At 38.8% G+C, this 19,732-nt stretch overlaps 1 protein-coding gene across 1 annotated transcript; it reads right to left on the bottom strand.

Annotated features, from left to right (window-relative positions):
* Positions 1-5,316: 5,316 nt before the first annotated feature.
* LOC109424630 (seminal metalloprotease 1) lies at positions 5,317-7,167 on the bottom strand. Its single transcript, XM_019699795.3, has 3 exons — positions 6,856-7,167; positions 5,585-6,219; positions 5,317-5,516 (listed from the first exon to the last, which is right to left on the bottom strand). The coding sequence occupies exons 1-3, from the start codon at positions 6,950-6,952 to the stop codon at positions 5,436-5,438; spliced, it is 813 nt and encodes a 270-aa protein (XP_019555340.3). The 5' UTR covers positions 6,953-7,167; the 3' UTR covers positions 5,317-5,435.
* Between the last annotated feature and the right edge of the window lie 12,565 nt (positions 7,168-19,732).

Raw genomic sequence — 19,732 nt, 5'->3', positions numbered from 1 at the left:
AAATTTTAAAGGAACCAACAAAAAAAGTTTTTGAGATAAGCCTGCAATTCCCTATATGTATTTTGAAACTTTGAAGTAGCTTAAAAAATTGATATGAAACTTAGAAAAATTCATACAGAACTTCAAAGAAAATTTTCTGACTGAAACACCAACATTTGCATGGTCTACACTCCATTTTAAATCTCCAGTATATTCTTCGATAAAGAAAACTATGTTATTAGAAATTCTGATAATTTAAAACAAATTAATTTGAATTTGTTTTTATATAATAAAATAAAATGTATGAAAGAACTGTTGAAGAGAATCTCATCAATAATGCGACATAATTTGTTTCGTTTGTTGATTCTTGTTTCCTAATTTATATGTTAATGGTGTCCACGTGGACATTTGACGAACCCCCACCCCCCTCTCCGTGGACAAGCGTGTACTTTTCGCTAACCCCCTCCCCCCTCCGAGCTGTCCACGTGGTATATGGACGGCCCCTTACAAGTCATGATAAATGTTATTCATCACATTGTTTGCCACTTATGCACCCGTAAGCCGCATTCATGATTCGAAATGATACGTTCATAAGCATATCTGGAATTTAAATCACCAAGAATGCTCAAAAAGTGAATGAAATCACTAATTTATCATTTCGACTGCATGATAACGATCACATCGCGCCCGCACATGCCGAGCGAATCATTCTTCTCGGACCGAAGTTTGTTATGATGCTTGACGACAAAATGTTATCGTTGTTGCTATGATCGCGCGATGCCGTTCGACCGCGACACATTCAAAATCGGATCATGATCACCAGATTTCCATCCTTGGTAATTAGGTCATCACGAAGGATATAGGAAAAGCCAATAACCGGAGGCTGAGGTCAAGAACCTTGAAACCTTGTGAAAGTGCTACGAACTTTCACTTACCCGGTCATCGTTAGCCAAGTCAGACAAAAAGTTAGAAGTCGGTAGACAAACTAGTGATGGTGTAATCGCATTCGTTGTCGAAAGCTACTCGCACCACTTCGCAGATGCTTTCTTCGAAAAGAAAGCTTGGCTACGAAAAAGATACGCAAAGTGAGCAATGAAGAGCGAGAAGTGAACTGTAAGGAATGAGCAGTGAAAGGTGAAGAATGAGAGGTTTGATAAAGTCTGGAGTAAGGAGGAAATGAAGTGAGGAGTGAGAAATAGGGAACGAAGTAAAGAGTGAAGGACAAGGAGTGAGTGAGACGTATCTCTCCGGGATATGGTGAGGTATATGTTAGGATGCACGGAGCTGTGGTTATGAGACAAATCACAGCAGGCGATCTTGTGCGTTTATCTGTGCTAAGTAACATTTTTTAGTCAAAATAACTAGAAGAGGTTATTATAACTATCATTAAACCAAAATGAAAGGTATTAGATTTTAAGATGTTGTCAAAACCTCTACTAGACTAATCTATCAAAATGTTACTTGTGCGTGTTGCATGTGAGGGTGATTCCTTCTAAGATAAATCCTAAACACCACAGATATGATTTCCCAAGTGGAAAGTGATCTACTGGTCGAAATAAGTGAGCTGTGCAAAAATGAGCGATTTCGGTTGATGTTTAGGGGTGGCGCAGAGGGTTTAAACGGAATTTTTGCTAAAGCAAACCTTCAGAAAACATTTCAAAAAACTTTTCAAACGTAACATTTCTAGACTAAATTAGTGATTCTAGAACCCAATTGGACCAAAGTTGACCTCAAAATTGCGATATCTCTACTGGTTTCCGAGATATTTGAAAAAAATTGTCATCTTCTTCTTCTTCTGACATTTTTTTTAAATATCTCGGAAACCAGTAGAGATATCACAATCTTGAGGACAAATGTGGCCCAATTGGGTTCTAGAATCACCGATTTAGTCAAGAAATATTGTGTTTGAAAGTTAAATTTGAAATGTTTTTCAAGGTTTGCTCTAGCAAAAATTCCACTTAAATAAACCCTTTGCGCCACCCCTAATTATCAACTTCAATCGCTCATTTAGTAGATACCGTTCCACTTGGGAAATCATATCCCGCAGGGATTTTTTAAAACTAGCCGCACCCTAATGTGAAAGTAATTGACAGAACAATGAGCAGTGTAAATCGGTGACGAGTGAAGAGTGAGAAATGGGCAGAGAAGACTCAGAAGTGAGTACATGTCGCTTCTCGATTATCCGGAGTCGCGTTCTGCAGTATCTCAAATATTATTTGGACACTTACGGTAAAAACAAATGGAAGTGTCCAAAACACATTGGCGTTACGCTGTGTCCAAAATACGTTGATATCCCTATGTATGTGGCAAATGGATGGCTGTAGATAGTTGAAATTTTGTCTTTTTGTTACACTACATAACTTAACCACCCAAAATTCCAGGTGGTGTTTATGAATTTTAACACACGAGAACAACTTGGAAAATTCATGAATTCTGTAAGCTGTGTTTCTTTTCAACAATAATTAAATAATGGCGTTAGACAACGATTTACGTCATCTACTTGTTGAGCATGATCCAAAAATTCCCATAAACTACTTACTTTCTTATGTACTTTGAGTCTTGAGCACCCACGGTGGTGCAGAGGGCCGAATTAAAAGATCTCCATCCTAGGCGATTGGCCGCCATCGCCTTGACCTGTGGCCTGTGGTCAAATTACTGTCGACTTGTCTGATTTCTTTGTTGAGGCTGCGCCGCCATGAGCCTTTGGGTCTGTCTTTGCTGCGATGCCCTGCTGGGTTCCAATCTAACGCTTGTTTTCAGATTTCGTTTCCCCGCCTGCTTAGAGTGTGGCCAACCCACCTCCACTTTCGTTCCCGAATTTCTGTAGTTATCGGCTTTTGATGACATCGACGATGGAGCTCCACGTTGGAGATCCAATTGTCAGCCACGATGCATGAATTTTATAACGCAGACATCTTTTGATAAAGACCTGCAGCCGTCGAGTGTTCTCCATTGATACACAACAAGTTTCACTGGCTACAGCAGCAGAGATATCAGGTTCAAGTTGAAAATTTAGATTTTGGTGCGTCGACTAATCTAGTTGTTTTTCCATACATTTCTTAAACTCACAAAAGCAGCCCTCGCCATCTTCATCCGTGCACATATGTCGATCTTGTTTGGAATATTGGAATATTGGAATATTGGAAGCTTTGAACATTCTCCACTGCTTGCCCAGCTACCTCAAAACTGGAAGAGTTGACCGTGTTTACATCTAACGATTTGGTCTCGTTGACGTTGATGGTAAGACCGCCGAGGAGCGATTGACAAGATCATCGATTTTGCTCTGCATATCAGAGCACCGTTGAGCTAGGAGAGCAACGTTCCCAAGCAGCACCTGCAACATCATGCAGATTGTGGCTTTCTATGCTTTGGTCTAAATGAGTTGCACTAGAAGCACACGAAACTCCCATCTTGTCAGTTGAGTTGCATTTAAACCAAGGTTGCAACCATTCATTTGCAAAGATTTACATTCATTTGCTATTATCTCAGTTCAGAAGCATGCTATCGAAAAACAATGTATGGATGAATTTAACCTTGCAGCTTTATCTGAAAGTTTGCCGAATGACATTGGGGTCGCACACGCATTCCAAAGTCGTGAGCGAGCTGTGAAGGCAACTTTCCACAGCGTGAATGAAATTTACATTCACCGCGTGGAGAGTTGCCTTCACAGCTCGCTCACGACTTTGGTATACATTTGCTACCCCAATGTTATTCGGCAAACTTTCAGATAAAACTGCAAGGTTAAATTCATCCATACATTGTTTTTCGATAGCATGCTTCTGAACTGAGATAATAGCAAATGAATGTAAATTTTTTCAAATGAATGGTTGCAACCTTGATTTAAACTCCGAAATCCGTAAAGTTGCGGCTTTGTTTCATAGAAATCACAAATTACCACGTGTTTGACATCGATCTGTGGAGGCGGAGCTTACATATTGCACGCAAGTGATAAAACAGTCAGCTTACATTAAATGTGTTATGTAACATACCTGAAACATCTAACTCAGGTTTGTTTGTTCAGATTAGGTTCCATATGCGTTACAGAAAACTTGAGCTTCTTTTCATTTTGACAGTTCTCTAACTTGTGACAAAGAAGGTGCAATAAAGTAACAAGTAACTTCAGTAGCTTTTATGGTGTGTTGAGCATCAATTCTCTCACAGAGCTTTTGGTGTAGTATGTAAGGTGAGTAAATAATACTCCTAGTGTCCATGGTTCGAGTCTAGACAAAATCTTTTCCCAGCTTTTTTATCATTCCTCCTCGTTTATGTTGCATAAGAATTCAGAATCTGCGCTTTTTGGGTTTCATAGAAGAAGCAATTGTGTTCTGTCGTCCGTAATACGGACAGTGAATAAATTGCACTAAGGTTGCTGTTACTGGATTAGCAACAAGTCGTGTTGCTTGGGTTATCAAGGTGGATTCTTCAAAGATTTTAGCAATTGAATAATACGGCCCGTTTCACCCCTTCTTACCTTATTCTGGGAATCCTGATAGCATCCGTGAAGTTCAACATCTACATGAGAAAGGCTGTAAACTGAAACGGTACAGCTTATGTTGACAAATACGTCCCATTGTTATCTACATATGTAACATGGGACAGTTTGGGCAAAGTTAATCCTGAAAATCTTTAGAATTATTGCCATTACATTCCCACAAGAATTTTCCAACTTCAATGATAAATACTCTCACATAAAATTTATCAAACGGTTCGACTGAGTGCAGAGCTATATTGGAGGAAAAGAATACAGCGCGAGTGGTAATGCTGCAGCATGGAACCCAGCAGAATTTGGAACGGGAACGATGCACATAGTATAGGCCCGGAAACAACAGAAAAGACGTTGCAAGGGAGAAGCACAGTGCAAGAAAATGTAGCTGCTGTGCCGTTCTCGGAAAGTTTTACAAGAAACTCAATGCATCCCGAAAGGACTTTATACAGCGAACAAAAATTATATATGGAAGCATCCATTTATTACGTAACGCTAAAATCACCCCCCCCCCCCCCCCCCCTCTCACCCGCTAATGCTTTTTTGTATGAAAACCCGATTTTTTTTGTATGAGCCGTAACGCTTGGCCACAAACCTCTCCCCCTAGAGCGTTACGTAAATTGCGGACGATGTCTATTATTGTTACCGAATGCCATCTGGCCGAAAGGGGCGTTTATCCGAATGTTATGTGGCCATGTGGTCGAATTATAATTTTAAAAAAATCGGAGGCGCGTACAAACTGCCAATATGATCATCAGAAAAATTTCCTTTGTCGATCATAAGCTATTCTTTCTAGTTATATAGTTGCTATATGAATTCACGATATAGGTGCTGTCACCTTAACACTAGTAGAGGTAAATCTGTTCTTCCATATTTTTTTTATTATTACAATTTTGCTCCATATTGTTCCTGATTGTGCGATTCGTTACATTTCCAGGTAGTGAGAGAGGTGCTTTCTTCCCCCTCCTGGAGTTCAACAGTTGTACATCCTATTGATTTTCAAAATATCCGATTCACTCATTCCTTCCCGTTGACCCATTACTTCGTCGGTATCCTAAAAGAATAAATGTTGTGTCATGAACAATCATTTGATTGCGGCTATGACTGATCAAGAGTACTCACAAGTCGGGCCACAATTGTCTTCTCCCCATTGATGCTGAACGCCGTCGAACTATAGTGCATCACACTTCCATAGTCGTAAATAGTGCCAAAGTTACTAGCAGAATCCGAGTCCAACAGACGAAAATTCTTTTCCGATCCGGCTTGGATATTCTCCCAAACTATTTCCACGTAGTCATCTCGATTGTAGGTGCTCTGCATGTGCCAGAAGCCCAGGCTGTGGATTAGCTCGTGCACAATGGTTCCCATCTGGAAGCACCCAGTGCCCACCCGATAAGGTTGAAGGTTAATGATCTGAGCTCCTCCGATGCGTCCCACATTAGCCGAGCATCCCCAATCCCAACCGTTGATTAGGACGTAGTCTTGATTGTTGGGTCCACGTGGCAGGAACCGGATACAGGTTGCTTGTTCAATTGTCCTCATGCCTTCCAAAATATACTGCAACTGGTCTTCGGTGTACCAAAACTCTTGAATTTCGTAGAACACAGTGTTCAAAGGCCACCGGAAACTCTCGTCTACCATTCCATTCCGCTGAGACACTTCCGCGTATTGCTCTTCGGTGAGGATGATGTCCCCTTCAAATTGGCCGCTTAGCTCTTCCGCGAGCTCACCGGGCTTGAGGTTCTGCAAGCGGGCAACTGGAAACGTAAAACAGGCATCTCGCTTAAGATTCATAAACATCATAATCGTTAGAAGAAGCACATGCTTTTTAACACAATAGGTCAACAATATTTGAAACTAGGCTTATGCGCTTCTTTAACCCACGAGCGATCGCGCTGCTGTATTTTGTACAACACGTTGAAAAAATCTCGCTTTTTGTACTCAGCATTAGTGTGGTGCTGACGCAGGTAGTCAACCGCGCGAGTTACGGAAGGTTAACCGTTATGTGTCCGACAAACTTTTTGCTTTTTTCTACACCGTGTACCTATTTTAAATCAGTGCTGGGTACCCGGGTACCCTGTCGGCCACATAAGAGTTAAAGACAACTCATATGAATATGCTAAACACTTTCAGCAATATAATGCTAAATTTTGCCGAGCCGAAGGGTCCTGCAATTTTGCAACTTTATGTTGGACTTCCAACAAAATTTGCTGAGCATCAGCAAACGATGCTAATGAACAAAGAGTTTGCTTAACAAATCTGCCAATTTTGCAGTATTTCAGCAAAGTTTTCGTCACTTTTTTTTTTGGAGTGTAGACAGTGAGAGAAAGCACAGGTTTATTTTCAAAATTATATACAAATAAAATTGAAGCCAACACCTGATATGTACTTACTATTTTCCGGAGTGTTTTCGGATATTCGTAATTGAGGTGCACCATTGCAAAAAATCACAAGTGAAATAACTAATACTGAAGCACAGAGCACACGCATCTTGTATAGATGCGTTCAAAATAGAAATTCTAAACACTTTGGTAACTGCTAAGGTTTGCTGCAAATTAAGATATGCTTTGTACTTGTCGTTGGTCGCTATCGACCCCGAGCGCGTGGATTAAGTGTATGACGAATTAATTATGTGTGAGCGAAATTGAAATCAGGTTTTGCCATAGGGGAAAGTGGTTCAAAACACCACGCTTTCTGCGATAAACGCTTTTATTAGGCGTGAATCATTGAGTTAAAATTCTCTAACGAAAGGATTTAAGGTCATAAAACTATCAGTGGTTATCAAACAACTCGCGTGCAGTACCATAACAGCGTAACTGCAATAGGAAATTCTCGCTGAGACCGGCCCACTAATTACACCTTGTTAAAAAAATTTAAGGTGCCGATTTTCTGAAAGTCCTCGCTAAAAAAGTAAGGAAAATGCATTTGGTCATTCAAATTGATGGACCCCCCGTTAGTTAGAGCCACAACAATTTTTGCAGACTTTTTTATGTATAAATGCCTCAGCTTTCAATTGATGCAACAATTTTGAAAATCGGTGGTTGCCATCATGGTGAAAAAAATGTTTTGGTATAAAAATCCAAGATAGCGGCCAAAATCAATATGGTCGACCCAACTTTTTATTATTGTTAATAGTAGCTCTATCTTTCCTCGTTTCAACAACAATTCGTTTTGAGGTGGTTTTTTGAGAAACTTTCGAGTTATAATGGTTTAAATGAGCCACCATTTGACCAAAATCGAAGGGTCTGCAAAAATTGTTGTGGCTCTAACTTACGGGGGGGTCCATCAATTTGAGTAACCAAATGCATTTTCCTTACTTCTTTAGCGAGAACTTTCAGAAAATCGGCACCTTAAACATTTTTGAAGACAAGGTGTAAATAGTGAGCCGGTCTCACTATTAGAGTTACCCAATAATAAATGTCTCATCATCGTTAATAATTCGGCTGGGAGAATGTTTTATTGTGGTTATTGCTGTCCTAAGCTCAAGCGTTTGTCTTCTCCCATCTGTCTGTACCGTAAATCGTCCAGGGAGGTTTTTCAACGTTCCGTAATAACACAAACAGAAAATCTTTGAAGAGTAAATGGCCCGACGAATGCGTTTTATATCATGTTCCCATAACAAATTACAGCCCGTGATTACTATGACATCGAAGCTAGACGTTCGAGTACGATACGCAGATAAGCACCTTGCCAACTAATCGCCCTTTTCCTGACCATTCATATTTTCGTCTTCTACGCTCCATGAATTGATAAATATTGAATTGATAGCAGACGCGGGATCCATTATTTTTGATACCAAATCATATAAGAAAGCGAAATACAGTAGACGCTCGGTAGATGCAACATGTTTACGTTTTACTTAGCGAACCAAATTTGATAATTGCAATGCCAGATAGGCGTCAACACTTCAATTCAAGGATGTTTTCGATCACCTGGCAATCATTTGACTCATTTATCCATATTTAGTTCGGAAGCATAACATTGAAATGAGATGTTCGGCAATAATATTAGGCTTCTGAGATGAGATATAGACAAGTGAGTCAAATGATTGTCAGATGATCGAAAACATCCTTGCTTCAATTGACAGTAAATGAACGTAAACTTCGTTCGACTGTTCATTTGGCTTTACTTGGCGCACCGTTTTAAAGGACATAAGTGCACTATAGCCGGTTTCCACTTAAAAAATAAATTTCAAGTTTTTTTTTTTTGAAAATGGCGTATAGTCCATTATTGTGATTTTTTTTATGGAAATGTGTATTTATGCCACATTTACATTTAACGTTGTAGATATCGTATTAAAAGACGAAGTTTGCATATTTACAGCAATATAAAGCAGTTTGACGTTTGGAACGCTCAAAAAAGATGACTAGTAGCCAATAAATGGCCAAAACTCATAAAAACACTGAAAAAATATAAAATGCCCTAAATAAAAAAAACTTGCAAATATGTGCAACTAAACTCTTCACGAACTGTAAGCAGACTTATGTAAGAATGCTCTAATACCAACTTTTGCCTGGGACAACTTGGGACAAAAAAGTATATGATGTCTAAAGTTTTTATTAAATGTCATCGTTTTATGTTTTCCGTGTCATAGCAGGAGTGTTTGCTGTCGAATGACTTTGGAAAAATATATATCAGAGCAAAACACTTTTCTGATTATTGGCCGCCTAAAAAGCCATAGTGCGGTGTGGTAACTGCAAATTTGTTGCACTAACTGGACTTGCAGTTAAACCGTTTGCACCGACCGATCGTCTACTGTAACTGAAATAAAAAACTCACTGATGAAATCCGAAAGATCTGAACCAAGTTATACTTCGTAACACTTTTAAGTAACAAATTGAATTGTTTATTGAATCATTCAAACTTTCAGTGAAATTTGATGCACATACGCAACCCAAATTCATTTTTCTATGGCTCAAGCATGTTTTTTGCCTTACGGAGCCAAGATACATTACTTTGCAGTTCCGTTTACCAGCTTAATTGTATGTGATCTACGGCACTCATAATCAGAATTCGTTTTTTTTTTGTTTCCGTGACACTATTCGAACACCAAACCTCTTCGTGAGTGCCAAAACAACCCACAGCAGAAACTACTATGGCACACGCTATGTCTGAACCAGCAGATTATAAAAATTGAATGTACATCGGGTTTCTCTCCACCAAACATCAGTATTCAAGCTATATTTTCATTTGCAGAAGGTTTTGAAATATTCCTTCGGTACAAAATTTTCCATATATTTTGTATGGGAGAGAAATTGGACGAAAATGAGAATTTCTGTTAATTTGTATGGAAAACAGCTAAAAAGATGAAAATATCAAAATTTCCCCGATGAAATATTTTGAAAGTTTCCGCATATGATAATGTCGACGCAGAAGATGACCAGCTGGCAACCCTGCCGCCAACCGTTTCGGAGGCGCCGCGTTTTGCTTTCAAAGCGCCGCGGCAGTGCGAATGACAGCCGTCACGCGGACGGGTCTACCTGTCAGAGTATCGTTTCCGGTTATCAGTTGTCATATTTCGTAGCACAGAGACCATAGTGTGAGGCAGCATTGTGTGCAGTAATAACTAAAAATTGAATAGAAGAATTTCTCCTGTGAATAATTTTCTTATTAGTTCCGTGAATTTCAGTACGAAAATTAGTGGTTAGTAAGCTCAGTTTCTCGATTGCCAGATAAGCCCAGTTTTCTCGATTGCCAGATAAGCTTAGTTTGTCCGATTGCCAGTAAAACACAGATTGCACGATTTCAGGTTCTAAGATAGTCCGTAACCGCGCCGTCGAAGTCCGTGTAGGTGTCCGCAGTCCGCTCATCCTTTATCGTAAAATCCTGTAAAGAAAACGTAAGTTAATTAGAAAGTGTTACATAAAGGCTAAAATTAAAACTAAATACTTACCGTAGATCGAAGAACCTCGGTTGAGGTTAGGTTTTCCATAAGGGCGTGTGCAGAAGAACAAAGGCTTACCGAATTGTGAGTAGAACACAAAAGGTTGAGAAAATTATACTTACCATACCTTAATTAATGATTACAGTTTGAAGCACCTGAATACACTTTACGCTATCAAAACCGGTTTGGCTTTAATTCACGCCCCGAACCCCGACAGATAATATAGCATTAATTCTAACATTATGTGGAAAGAAACCCGATGTACATTCCATTTTTATAATCTGCTTGTTCAGACATAGCGTGTGGCAGAGACCAGCAAGCTGAACAAGATGGAATATCCATGGCGTACATAAGAAGTCCTTCTACGAAATCGGCGACCATTATCACCATCGTCATAGCCACCAAAGCAGAAAAACAACAAAAGATAGATTAAGTTCACCTATGGTAAATTTCTGTAAAAATAAAGACTAGACTACAGGAATTGCACTTACCTGTGCTGTGGCACGAAGTAGGGGTATTAGGGGCATAATGGACACCCTAAGCAAATGAGTATGTTAGGCCTGTATAACAGACAAAAACTTAACATATTATCAGTTGGCTTACAACTTTAACTTGTTTCCTATGTATTTCAATCATTTACAGCTGGTAGAATGTCATTATTGTGAACAAATAATGAATTGAAAACCGTGTGTTTTTTGGGGCTGGCAGGAGAGGTACGGGGCGAAATGGACACCCATCGGGGCATAATGGACACCCCTGCATATTTTCTGCTGTATCTTTGAGAATATCGACCAGTTCAGTAATTTGCCAACGGAGATCAATACCACAGATATAATACTCCATCTAAGACGAGTTTACAAAACTTCAAAGTTAATTAAATAAATTTTAGGCTAAAATAATCGGATTGATTTTTTTTCAAACTCTCTAAAACGCCTAACAGTATGCAATGCGCGTTCATCCATTCATAATTGCCAGTGTTCATTTCGCCCCGAATAGACTACAACATTGAAATTGCTATTTTCAGTGGGTTCTGATCAAAAATATAATACTTCATCCATTGCTAAATCTACGTATACATGTAGATAAGCTAACAATTTACTTGTTTGTATGGTGGACACACTCAATTACTCGTAATACCTTATTTGCTGTGCTTCGAAATTATAAGAAATCCACCATATGAAAAACACTTCAATTTTAATGATATTTTGATTATTTTGAAGGAATATAAATGGTACTTTTGAAAAATAGAACAATGACTTGTTCCTTTACAGTTATGAATTGAAAGTTTTACATAAAAGTCAACGGTTTCGGCAAAAACAGGGGTGTCCATTTCGCCCCGGGTGTCCATTATGCCCCTAATCCCCCTACATGTCCTTGTTGGGAAAAGTGTTAATACACCACTGGTGAGTTAGAATTCAGTACAAGTTCGTTGTTCTACCCGAGTTATTAACATTGGTCCTTCTAGCCGGATACGGTGACGGTCGTCGATGCTCCGTGCGTTTCGATACCTCTACGATTCGTCTGCAATCGCCATCACTACGGAAAACTATTTACTCCGCATTCGCCATCATTGCAAAATCGGAGACTACGTAGAACATTGGAGTCCGCTATCTCTATGCTGCTCCAGTTCTTCAATACAAGGCAATTAAAGTGCTTCTAAACGGTTTCAATCAATTGACTCTCTGTTGTGTGCTTACTACGCCATGTACTACGCTAACCGTTTATCTAGAGATCCTCCATTATTCGTCGCCATGTCTACCGAACGCCGTATGCTGAAGCTGTGACTAAAGCGCCTGGTTGCCTAACTCACCCTTATCAAGACTATCGTTGATGACTTCGTCGAGGACACACAAGCCGACGAGGTGTCCGTCCGCCTAGACAATGTGCTCGGATTACAGTACAGTGATAGACATTCGTTTAGCCGAGGCTAAAAAATTTTCAAAAAAGTGTCAGGAAACTCATACAAAAGATTTTATGATAAAACTTTTTTATCGTAGTGATTGTATATCTAGTACTGTTTTATAAAAATGTGATACATCACACTTACATATACACTGAAACAAAAACGAGGGTAAAAACTCTTCAAATGTCATTTTTTGCCTAGACATTCGTTTCGCCGAATTGTACAATTTTAAGAATTCCATAATAAAAAACTATCAAATTTCGAAAAATATCTAACAAGGTCATTTTGTATGGTGATTTGCATTATAGATTTGTAAATCATGAATTAGATCGTTTTTGGAAGTGTTGCCATATTAATTTTGCATGCATCTCATAAAAATATGTCATAATATTATAAATGTTTCCAAATTGAGATTTGATGTAGTTATTTTTATCGGAAGTGTTTCAAAAGAATCTAATGAAAGTTTCATGACCAAAACAGGTTGAAAATTTACGAAAAAACAATGTTTTTAACAGAAAAAAATAACGCAAACCATCAAAAAATCACGTTTTGATGAAATATGATGGTTTCACTTGCATAAACCACAGTGTTTACTACTATTGCGTCTTCTAATAGCTCCCAATATCTTCTAGACTGTATTATGGCTGAAATAACATACATTCGACGGCTCATATTTCGAGAAATGGCACCAAAAGTATTCAAATTTCTAGCATGAACTACTTGTTTCATAATTTAGACATTCTTTTCAAATAAATTATGTTAAAATTCGGCACCAACATTTCAAAAGGGCGTAACTGCATTTACAACCAATGCCTTCTCACAAAGCTGTGGAGCGTATCCCATCCCTCTCGAGCAATCCACTAGCACAAATAGAAAGATAAAATCCTCCTCTTTCGATTAATGGATGTGAATTGCGTGAGATGAATGAAATACGACCCACAGCTCTGTGAGAAGGCATTGGTTGCAAAAGCAGTTACGCCCTTTTGAAATGTTGGTGCCGAATTGAATGTGGTTCACAACAAAGACTCATTTATAATATATTTCTTCACATTGAATGAAATAAGTCAATTGTTTGATCATATCTTGCATTTTTGTATGAGCATCTGCTTTTGAATAAACAGGGTACAAAAAATCTGACACTTCTTGCAGTTCTTTCACTTTGCAGTCTTCTAACTCATTTAGTAATGCTAATATCAAACAGGTATGCTCCACAGGCATTAGGGCACGTCTTTATTTCAATGCAGAACTATTTATTTTAGCTTTTATCAATCCCATTTTAAAGTTTAACCAACCAAAAACCAATATACTCTATTTTTTCATGACATTTTATGCAATAATTTTAACATTTCTAACAATAATTCCGTGCCATATTTTCAAAACTACTAATCTAGCTTACGTTTGAGTGTTTACAGAAATCATTTTTCTTAAATAAATTTGTTTGTCGTCGCTTCTCCTTATCGGGACATTCTTTTACAATATTTCTCTGAATTTCAAAAATAAATAAACTATTCAGGTCAATTATCTTGCTAACACGTCATAAACTAAATGCCTTAGAGTATATCCTCGAAATATACTCAAGAAATTGCAAAAATCTATTGAAAACCAATTTTTCATTTACCTCGGCTAAACAAATTTCAAGGCAAAAAATGACTTTTGAAAGGTTTTTACCCTCGGTTTTGTTTCAGTGTATATGTAAGTTTAATGTATCACATTTTTATAAAACAGTATTGCTATGTGCGTTCAAGATGAAAACGGTGCCCAAATGCGCTCCAAACGCGGTAACACAGTGTTACCAAAGGCAACTTAGCAACCATAGTCAAAACCACCGCCAACCTAGGATTCAAAAGCTCCCACTGACATCGGGTTACTTGTTAGAAAATCTTACCGCATTTGGTGCTCCCGCATTTGATATTTGCATTTCGAATGCACACAGCAATACTAGATATACTATCACTACGATAAAAAAGTTTAATCATAAAATCTTTTGTATGAGTTTCCTGACACTTTTTTCGGTCTCGGCTAAACGAATGTCTATCACTGTAGGAACCAGAGCAAGCTGGAAACAATCAATGAAGCGACCATTGATGCACACTTGGTGAAACGAACACGTTGTTGTCCAGATACTACAAAGTTAAGGGATCCCTGCTGGCACATAAAAAAGTTTTACTGAACCAAACTCCCACGTCTCCAAATTTTTGTCGGAGTCCCCTATTTAGTTCATCCAAACAATCCCGATCAGCGCAATCAAATACTATATGGCGGGCAATATGCTGATGGAGCGCTTACAGAATCCTGCGCGTCTTAAGCAGACCTATGCTGCCGTTATACGCATAATTGTCCCATGTTTATAGGAATTTCCATACAACATGGGACAAGCGGGCGTAGAACGGCAGTATGAGAACGCCATCTGCGAATTGCCGTCGCTGAGGAAGAAATCGTCCTCCAAGCTTCACGTCTTGTAGAGAAGTTTGTGGCAAACGTCAAGGTTCTACAACAACTAGGAAAGCATATCGAGCTCTGAGATCTTGTGCTCATCCGTCTACTGAGCACTGATCCGACAACTCTTATTCCACGCATTTCGAAGCACTCTATGTCCTCCTCGATAAGGATACCGATAGGCACCATAAAAGTGATGACGCAGTATGCATCGTGTGACACGGTGCGGTACGTACTAGCAACCCTCTGGAACATTTGACTAGGTATAAGATATTTTCAGCTTCAGTTCAGGCTATGAATCGACAATCCGGAGACGGCGTGTTCGATTCCCGACCGGAACATTTCTCGACTCCCTGGGCATAGTGTATCATTGTACTTACCTCACAATATACATATTCATGCAATGACAGGCAAAGAAAGCCCTTCAATTAATAACTGTGGAAATGCTCAAAGAACACTAAGTTGAAGCGAAGCAGGCCAAGTCCCAGTGGGGACGTAGAGCCATAAATAAGAAGAAGAACTTTCCAGATTACCACGGTAGCTTTCGGTGCTTAACGCCTTGCCTCATGTCGGTCCACCTTACCTAAGTATGGACGAGGCGACACTAGTCAAAAGCTTGTGCTTGCTGACATACACGGTGTTCAATAAGTTCGGATACACAATCAAATTGAATTTATTTCCCATCTGTAATGCAGATTTGCAAAGTAAATGTATTAAATGAAAGCTTACATAATACTGATCAAAAAAAATAAAAAGCAAGGTTGCGTTATATCTCAGTTGAACCCATAATAATCTTTTCCAAAACTTGATTATATCCCTATTGTGGCAAATTTTGACCAAAATTGGGTTTATATAATGTATTCGGTCTTTTTCATAGATGTAAGCACATTTTGACTAAACTTGCAAATTTATCGCCATATCATCACTGAAATAGCAGTGTAAAATTTTTCAACAAGTAAGCTGAATATCTAGCTAGTCCTGGAATGGGCTTAATTGGCAGGTCCCGATCATCATTATTTGGGAGATTGCGTGTAAGTCATGGCAGATTCATCATTCTAACTGCTACAAAGAAAGAAAAAAAAAGTTTATTATGTATTTGATCTTGAACCTGGGACCTTCTGATCCGCAGGCTCGATCCTAATCATCTGCACCATTTCTGATACTTAAATTAATAGACATTAGAATACGATGGCATGACGTCTTAATCATGGGTAAAACGAATTCCTACACAAAAACGATGTATGGTCGAAATGTTCGTTACACAAAGGAGAAATAGCTAATTAATTTAGTCACGTAAAATAATGTAAAATTACATGACTTTTATATGTAAAATCGTAAAAATATCGTGTTTTTTCGTGATTTTTCAACTAAAATTATTGAATAACTTCGAAATAAGCAATTTAAACACCGTAGTATCTTCGGCAAAGTTGTAGAGTATTGTACTACCCAAGTAACAAAATTAATTTTATTATGCTTCTGAAGTATTCTTCAACACCTGTTCTTTAAAACCATGCATAAACCAAATTGCTCTGCAAAACGACATCAACTCAACCATAAACCCGCCATAAGACCAAAGAGGCCCATCCTAAGATGCTCTTGGAGAGTTGTTTTTAAATTTCTCTTAAAACTTGTTGTACTTCCCAAGTTGTCCTCAAGGCGAATTGCTCTCTCCTTGTAGAATTCTTCAAGTGCACGATAAAACGATAATAAATTTGTCAGTGTTGTTGCTGGATGCAGCTTTTATGTCAACAGAAAAGTTAGGTGAATTGAATTGAAATTAAAAACACAATGAAAATGACACATTATTGTAGTCGGGATTAATTTATCACACAAATTGGAAATATTTCCGTGGTGTAACAAGGATGCCAAATGCCAAGCAAAATTCATCGTATATATGTTGCAAGGTACTTCCAAAAATTGCAACGCGCTTCCATTATAACGCACTAATAAAATATTTAAAAATATTATTCCTGGTCATGCGAACATTGCTCATAAGTTTTCTCAACATGGCTTCCATTGAAATCTAGGCCGGTGGTCGGTCCATCATCGATGGTTTTAATCAACATCACCATAAGATCGTCTTAAATTTCTTTCAACTCATGCCAGTGCTAAAAGCATAACTCAAGAATACTAGGATTTATAACGTTCTCAATGCAGCCTGGTTGGCCTCCATCAAGAACGTCTTAAATTTATTTCATCTTATGCAAGCGTAAGAAGTATTACTCAAGAGTACTCAGGTTTATAACGTTCTTGATGTAGGTTTATGCAAACTCCGCCGAGAACGTCATAAATCTGTACGCCAAATTGTAAACAAACTATAAATTATCACACCGCGGTGGATTTTGTGAATCTCGTCCGATGAATTCAATTATCAGCCCGGTACCGTTGCTAACCAGGCAGACCATTTTCGATAACCGGCCCTTATGCGGTGCAGTGCCTCATTCCTCCGGTCAGCACTTCCAACAGGTAAGTAGTTGTTGATTTTAAAGATCGATGATTGGAATCCCGAGTGCACGGGAATCGACGTCTTGGATGACCATATCCACCTCATTTCGGATGCTGCAACCGGAGGAACTTGGCACTGCACCGCGTCGCGGTTGGGTTTCCGGGTAGGTGTTCTTGATTGGCCGAAATAATGGAACGATGAGAATCAAAAACTGATGCTTGAGTTTTTTCTTTTATTTTTCATGTACCAAACTGTTCTCATGCGAGAACAGTTGCTCTTGATCAAGAACGGATGATTGAAGATAACTATAAGAGCCTTATAAAACTGAAAATAAATTCAACAGTTCTTGTTGTGTTTATGGTTTTATGAACTGAACCTCAAGTATTCTTGGAGGTGTTTTCAAAACCATATATTGAAGAAGAATAGTTGTGCTCAGCTGAAACTCCGATAAGATCAACTAGAATATGCAATGTTCCGATAAAACTATCATAAAAACAAATAAAACCAAATAGAATTAGGATTGTTACTTGGGATAACTATATCCTAACGGTATTTTCGGCACCTTTTCGGAGCAATTTTCTAGATTTATGAGTAAATTTCTGTGAAAACGGTTAAAAAAAACACAAAATCGATTTGATACACCTTTATATCTTTATCAATTTGGCTCATTTTTGGATTGAAGACTTGTTTTTGCATGTGGATTGATAATTTGATGTGTCACGGAGAATCGGAGAAAAAAAGTTTCAAAGTGAACAGGTCTAAATTGTGCACAGCTACATCCTACCGTCTGAGACCTCGCTAACCCACTACTTGCGAAGGGGTTCACTCTCCACTACCGCTCCAACCTTTTTGATTTAAATCAGAATTATCGCTAAATGAATCCCACGTGTAGAACGGGAATTGAGGTACGCCGTGCCAGAGCCCTGCATTAACGCGGTAAGGGACAAACTATTGTGGGGGTGCCCACAGTAGCGTTGGGCAAATTTTGAATCGATGTTCACAACATCGATGTTTTTGTTCCGATTAATCGATTTTTTGAATCGATGTTGAAGCCCCATGATATTGACCGAATCGATTTTTTACATTCGATTTTTCTTTCGATTCAAAAATATAAAATTTCTTTTTTTACCTTCAAAAAAATGTACATAAAATCGAGGTAAAATGTACATGAAATCGAAGTACATAATATCGAGAGTCCACTAAATCGAGGTATACCGGTATATCTCGGGTTTCTTGGGCAATCCCAGGAGTGAATCTTTCTCTGGTTTCCGGAGTCTACAGAGTCCCCTTTCAGAGTTCTGGTGCATCCTTCTCAGCATTCCGAACATTTTTTTGAGAATCCCTCTCAGGATTCTAGATGAATTTCTCCTAATAATGTTGAAGATCCCCTCTTAGGATGCCTTTCAATACTGCAGGAGAATTTTTCTCAGGATGTGGAAGAATCCGCCAGGGAGTTTTAGGGATATCCGTCTAAGCATTCTGGGAGAATCCCGAGGAAAAACTTCTCTCAGGATTCTGAAGCAATCTATGTTGGTAGAACCACGCGAGACACACGCATACTACTACACAAATCTCCTGTAAATTTTGTTTGCATCATTCAGGAACGAGTAGTACACTAGCAAACGTCAAAGCGATCGAACTCTAGTACCTCCAGTGGATGGATCTCGGAAATCAAACGAAATTTAAATTCATCGTTAAATCCATGTACCAAGGCCTTTCGAAGAGTGTTACGTCTGTTTGTCTGTGATTCTAGGAAATCTTTCTCTAAATTCTAAGGGAATTCATTTCAGGGTTTTGGGGTACTCCTTATCCAGGGTGATATCCCTTTCAGGATTATAAGTAATTTCTGGATGTTCTGGGTTGATCCCTCTAAGGATTCTGGAAGACCCTCAGTTAGGATCCCACTCAGAATTCTGAGGAAATTTTTCTTAACATTCTCAGGAACTCCTCTCAGAATTCTTGGAGAATCATACTCAGCATTCACGGCGAAATCCCTCTCTGAATTCTGTGGGAATATTTCCTAGGATTCTGAGGGAATCCCACACAGGATTCTAGTGGTATCCTTCTCAGGATTTTGCATAAGATCCTTTTAAGATTCTGGGGGAATATCGCTAAGTACTCTTCCCAAGATTCTCTGAAAATTTGGCTTGCTGGAGTAATGCCATCAGAATTCTGGGAAAATTTCTCTCAAGATTCTGGGGAATTTGTCTCATGATTCTGGAGAAATTCTTGGGATTCTGGGGCTATATTTTTCAAGATTCTAGGACACTTTCTTTCAGAATTTACAATTACTGAAGAATCTCTCACGAGATTCTGGGCAGAGTTCTCTAGAGAAATTGGGATTTTGAAGAATCCCTCGCATAGATTTTGCGATTCCTCTTAGGCTTCGGAAGAAATTCTTCTCAGCATTTTACGAGAGTTCCAGTTGAATTCTGTTTTCTGTATTCTGAAGCAGTTGCTCCCAGAAATCCACTCAGGATTCTGGGAGAATCCCTCTAAGTAATCAGGGCAAATCCCTGATTACTAGATTCTGGGCAATATCTTTCAGGAATCTGCGGTAGTTTTTCTGTTTTAGGTGGGAATACCTCTCAGAATTCCAGA

The sequence above is a fragment of the Aedes albopictus genome, chromosome 3 (genome assembly GCF_035046485.1).
Source record: "Aedes albopictus strain Foshan chromosome 3, AalbF5, whole genome shotgun sequence".
NCBI classification, from domain to species: Eukaryota; Metazoa; Arthropoda; class Insecta; order Diptera; family Culicidae; genus Aedes; species Aedes albopictus.
Note: the sequence above shows the minus strand (reverse complement) of the source record. Positions and strands in the feature narration are given on the sequence as shown.

Bases quoted from the DNA above. Each gene is read 5' to 3' on its own strand.
- LOC109424630 (XM_019699795.3), bottom strand. From the start codon at position 6,952: ATGCGTGTGCTCTGTGCTTCAGTATTAGTTATTTCACTTGTGATTTTT. The intron at 6,220-6,855 runs GTAAGTACATAT...TTACGTTTCCAG, and splicing joins CGAAAACACTCCGGAAAATA to TTGCCCGCTTGCAGAACCTC. The intron at 5,517-5,584 runs GTGAGTACTCTT...TTATTCTTTTAG, and splicing joins AGACAATTGTGGCCCGACTT to GATACCGACGAAGTAATGGG.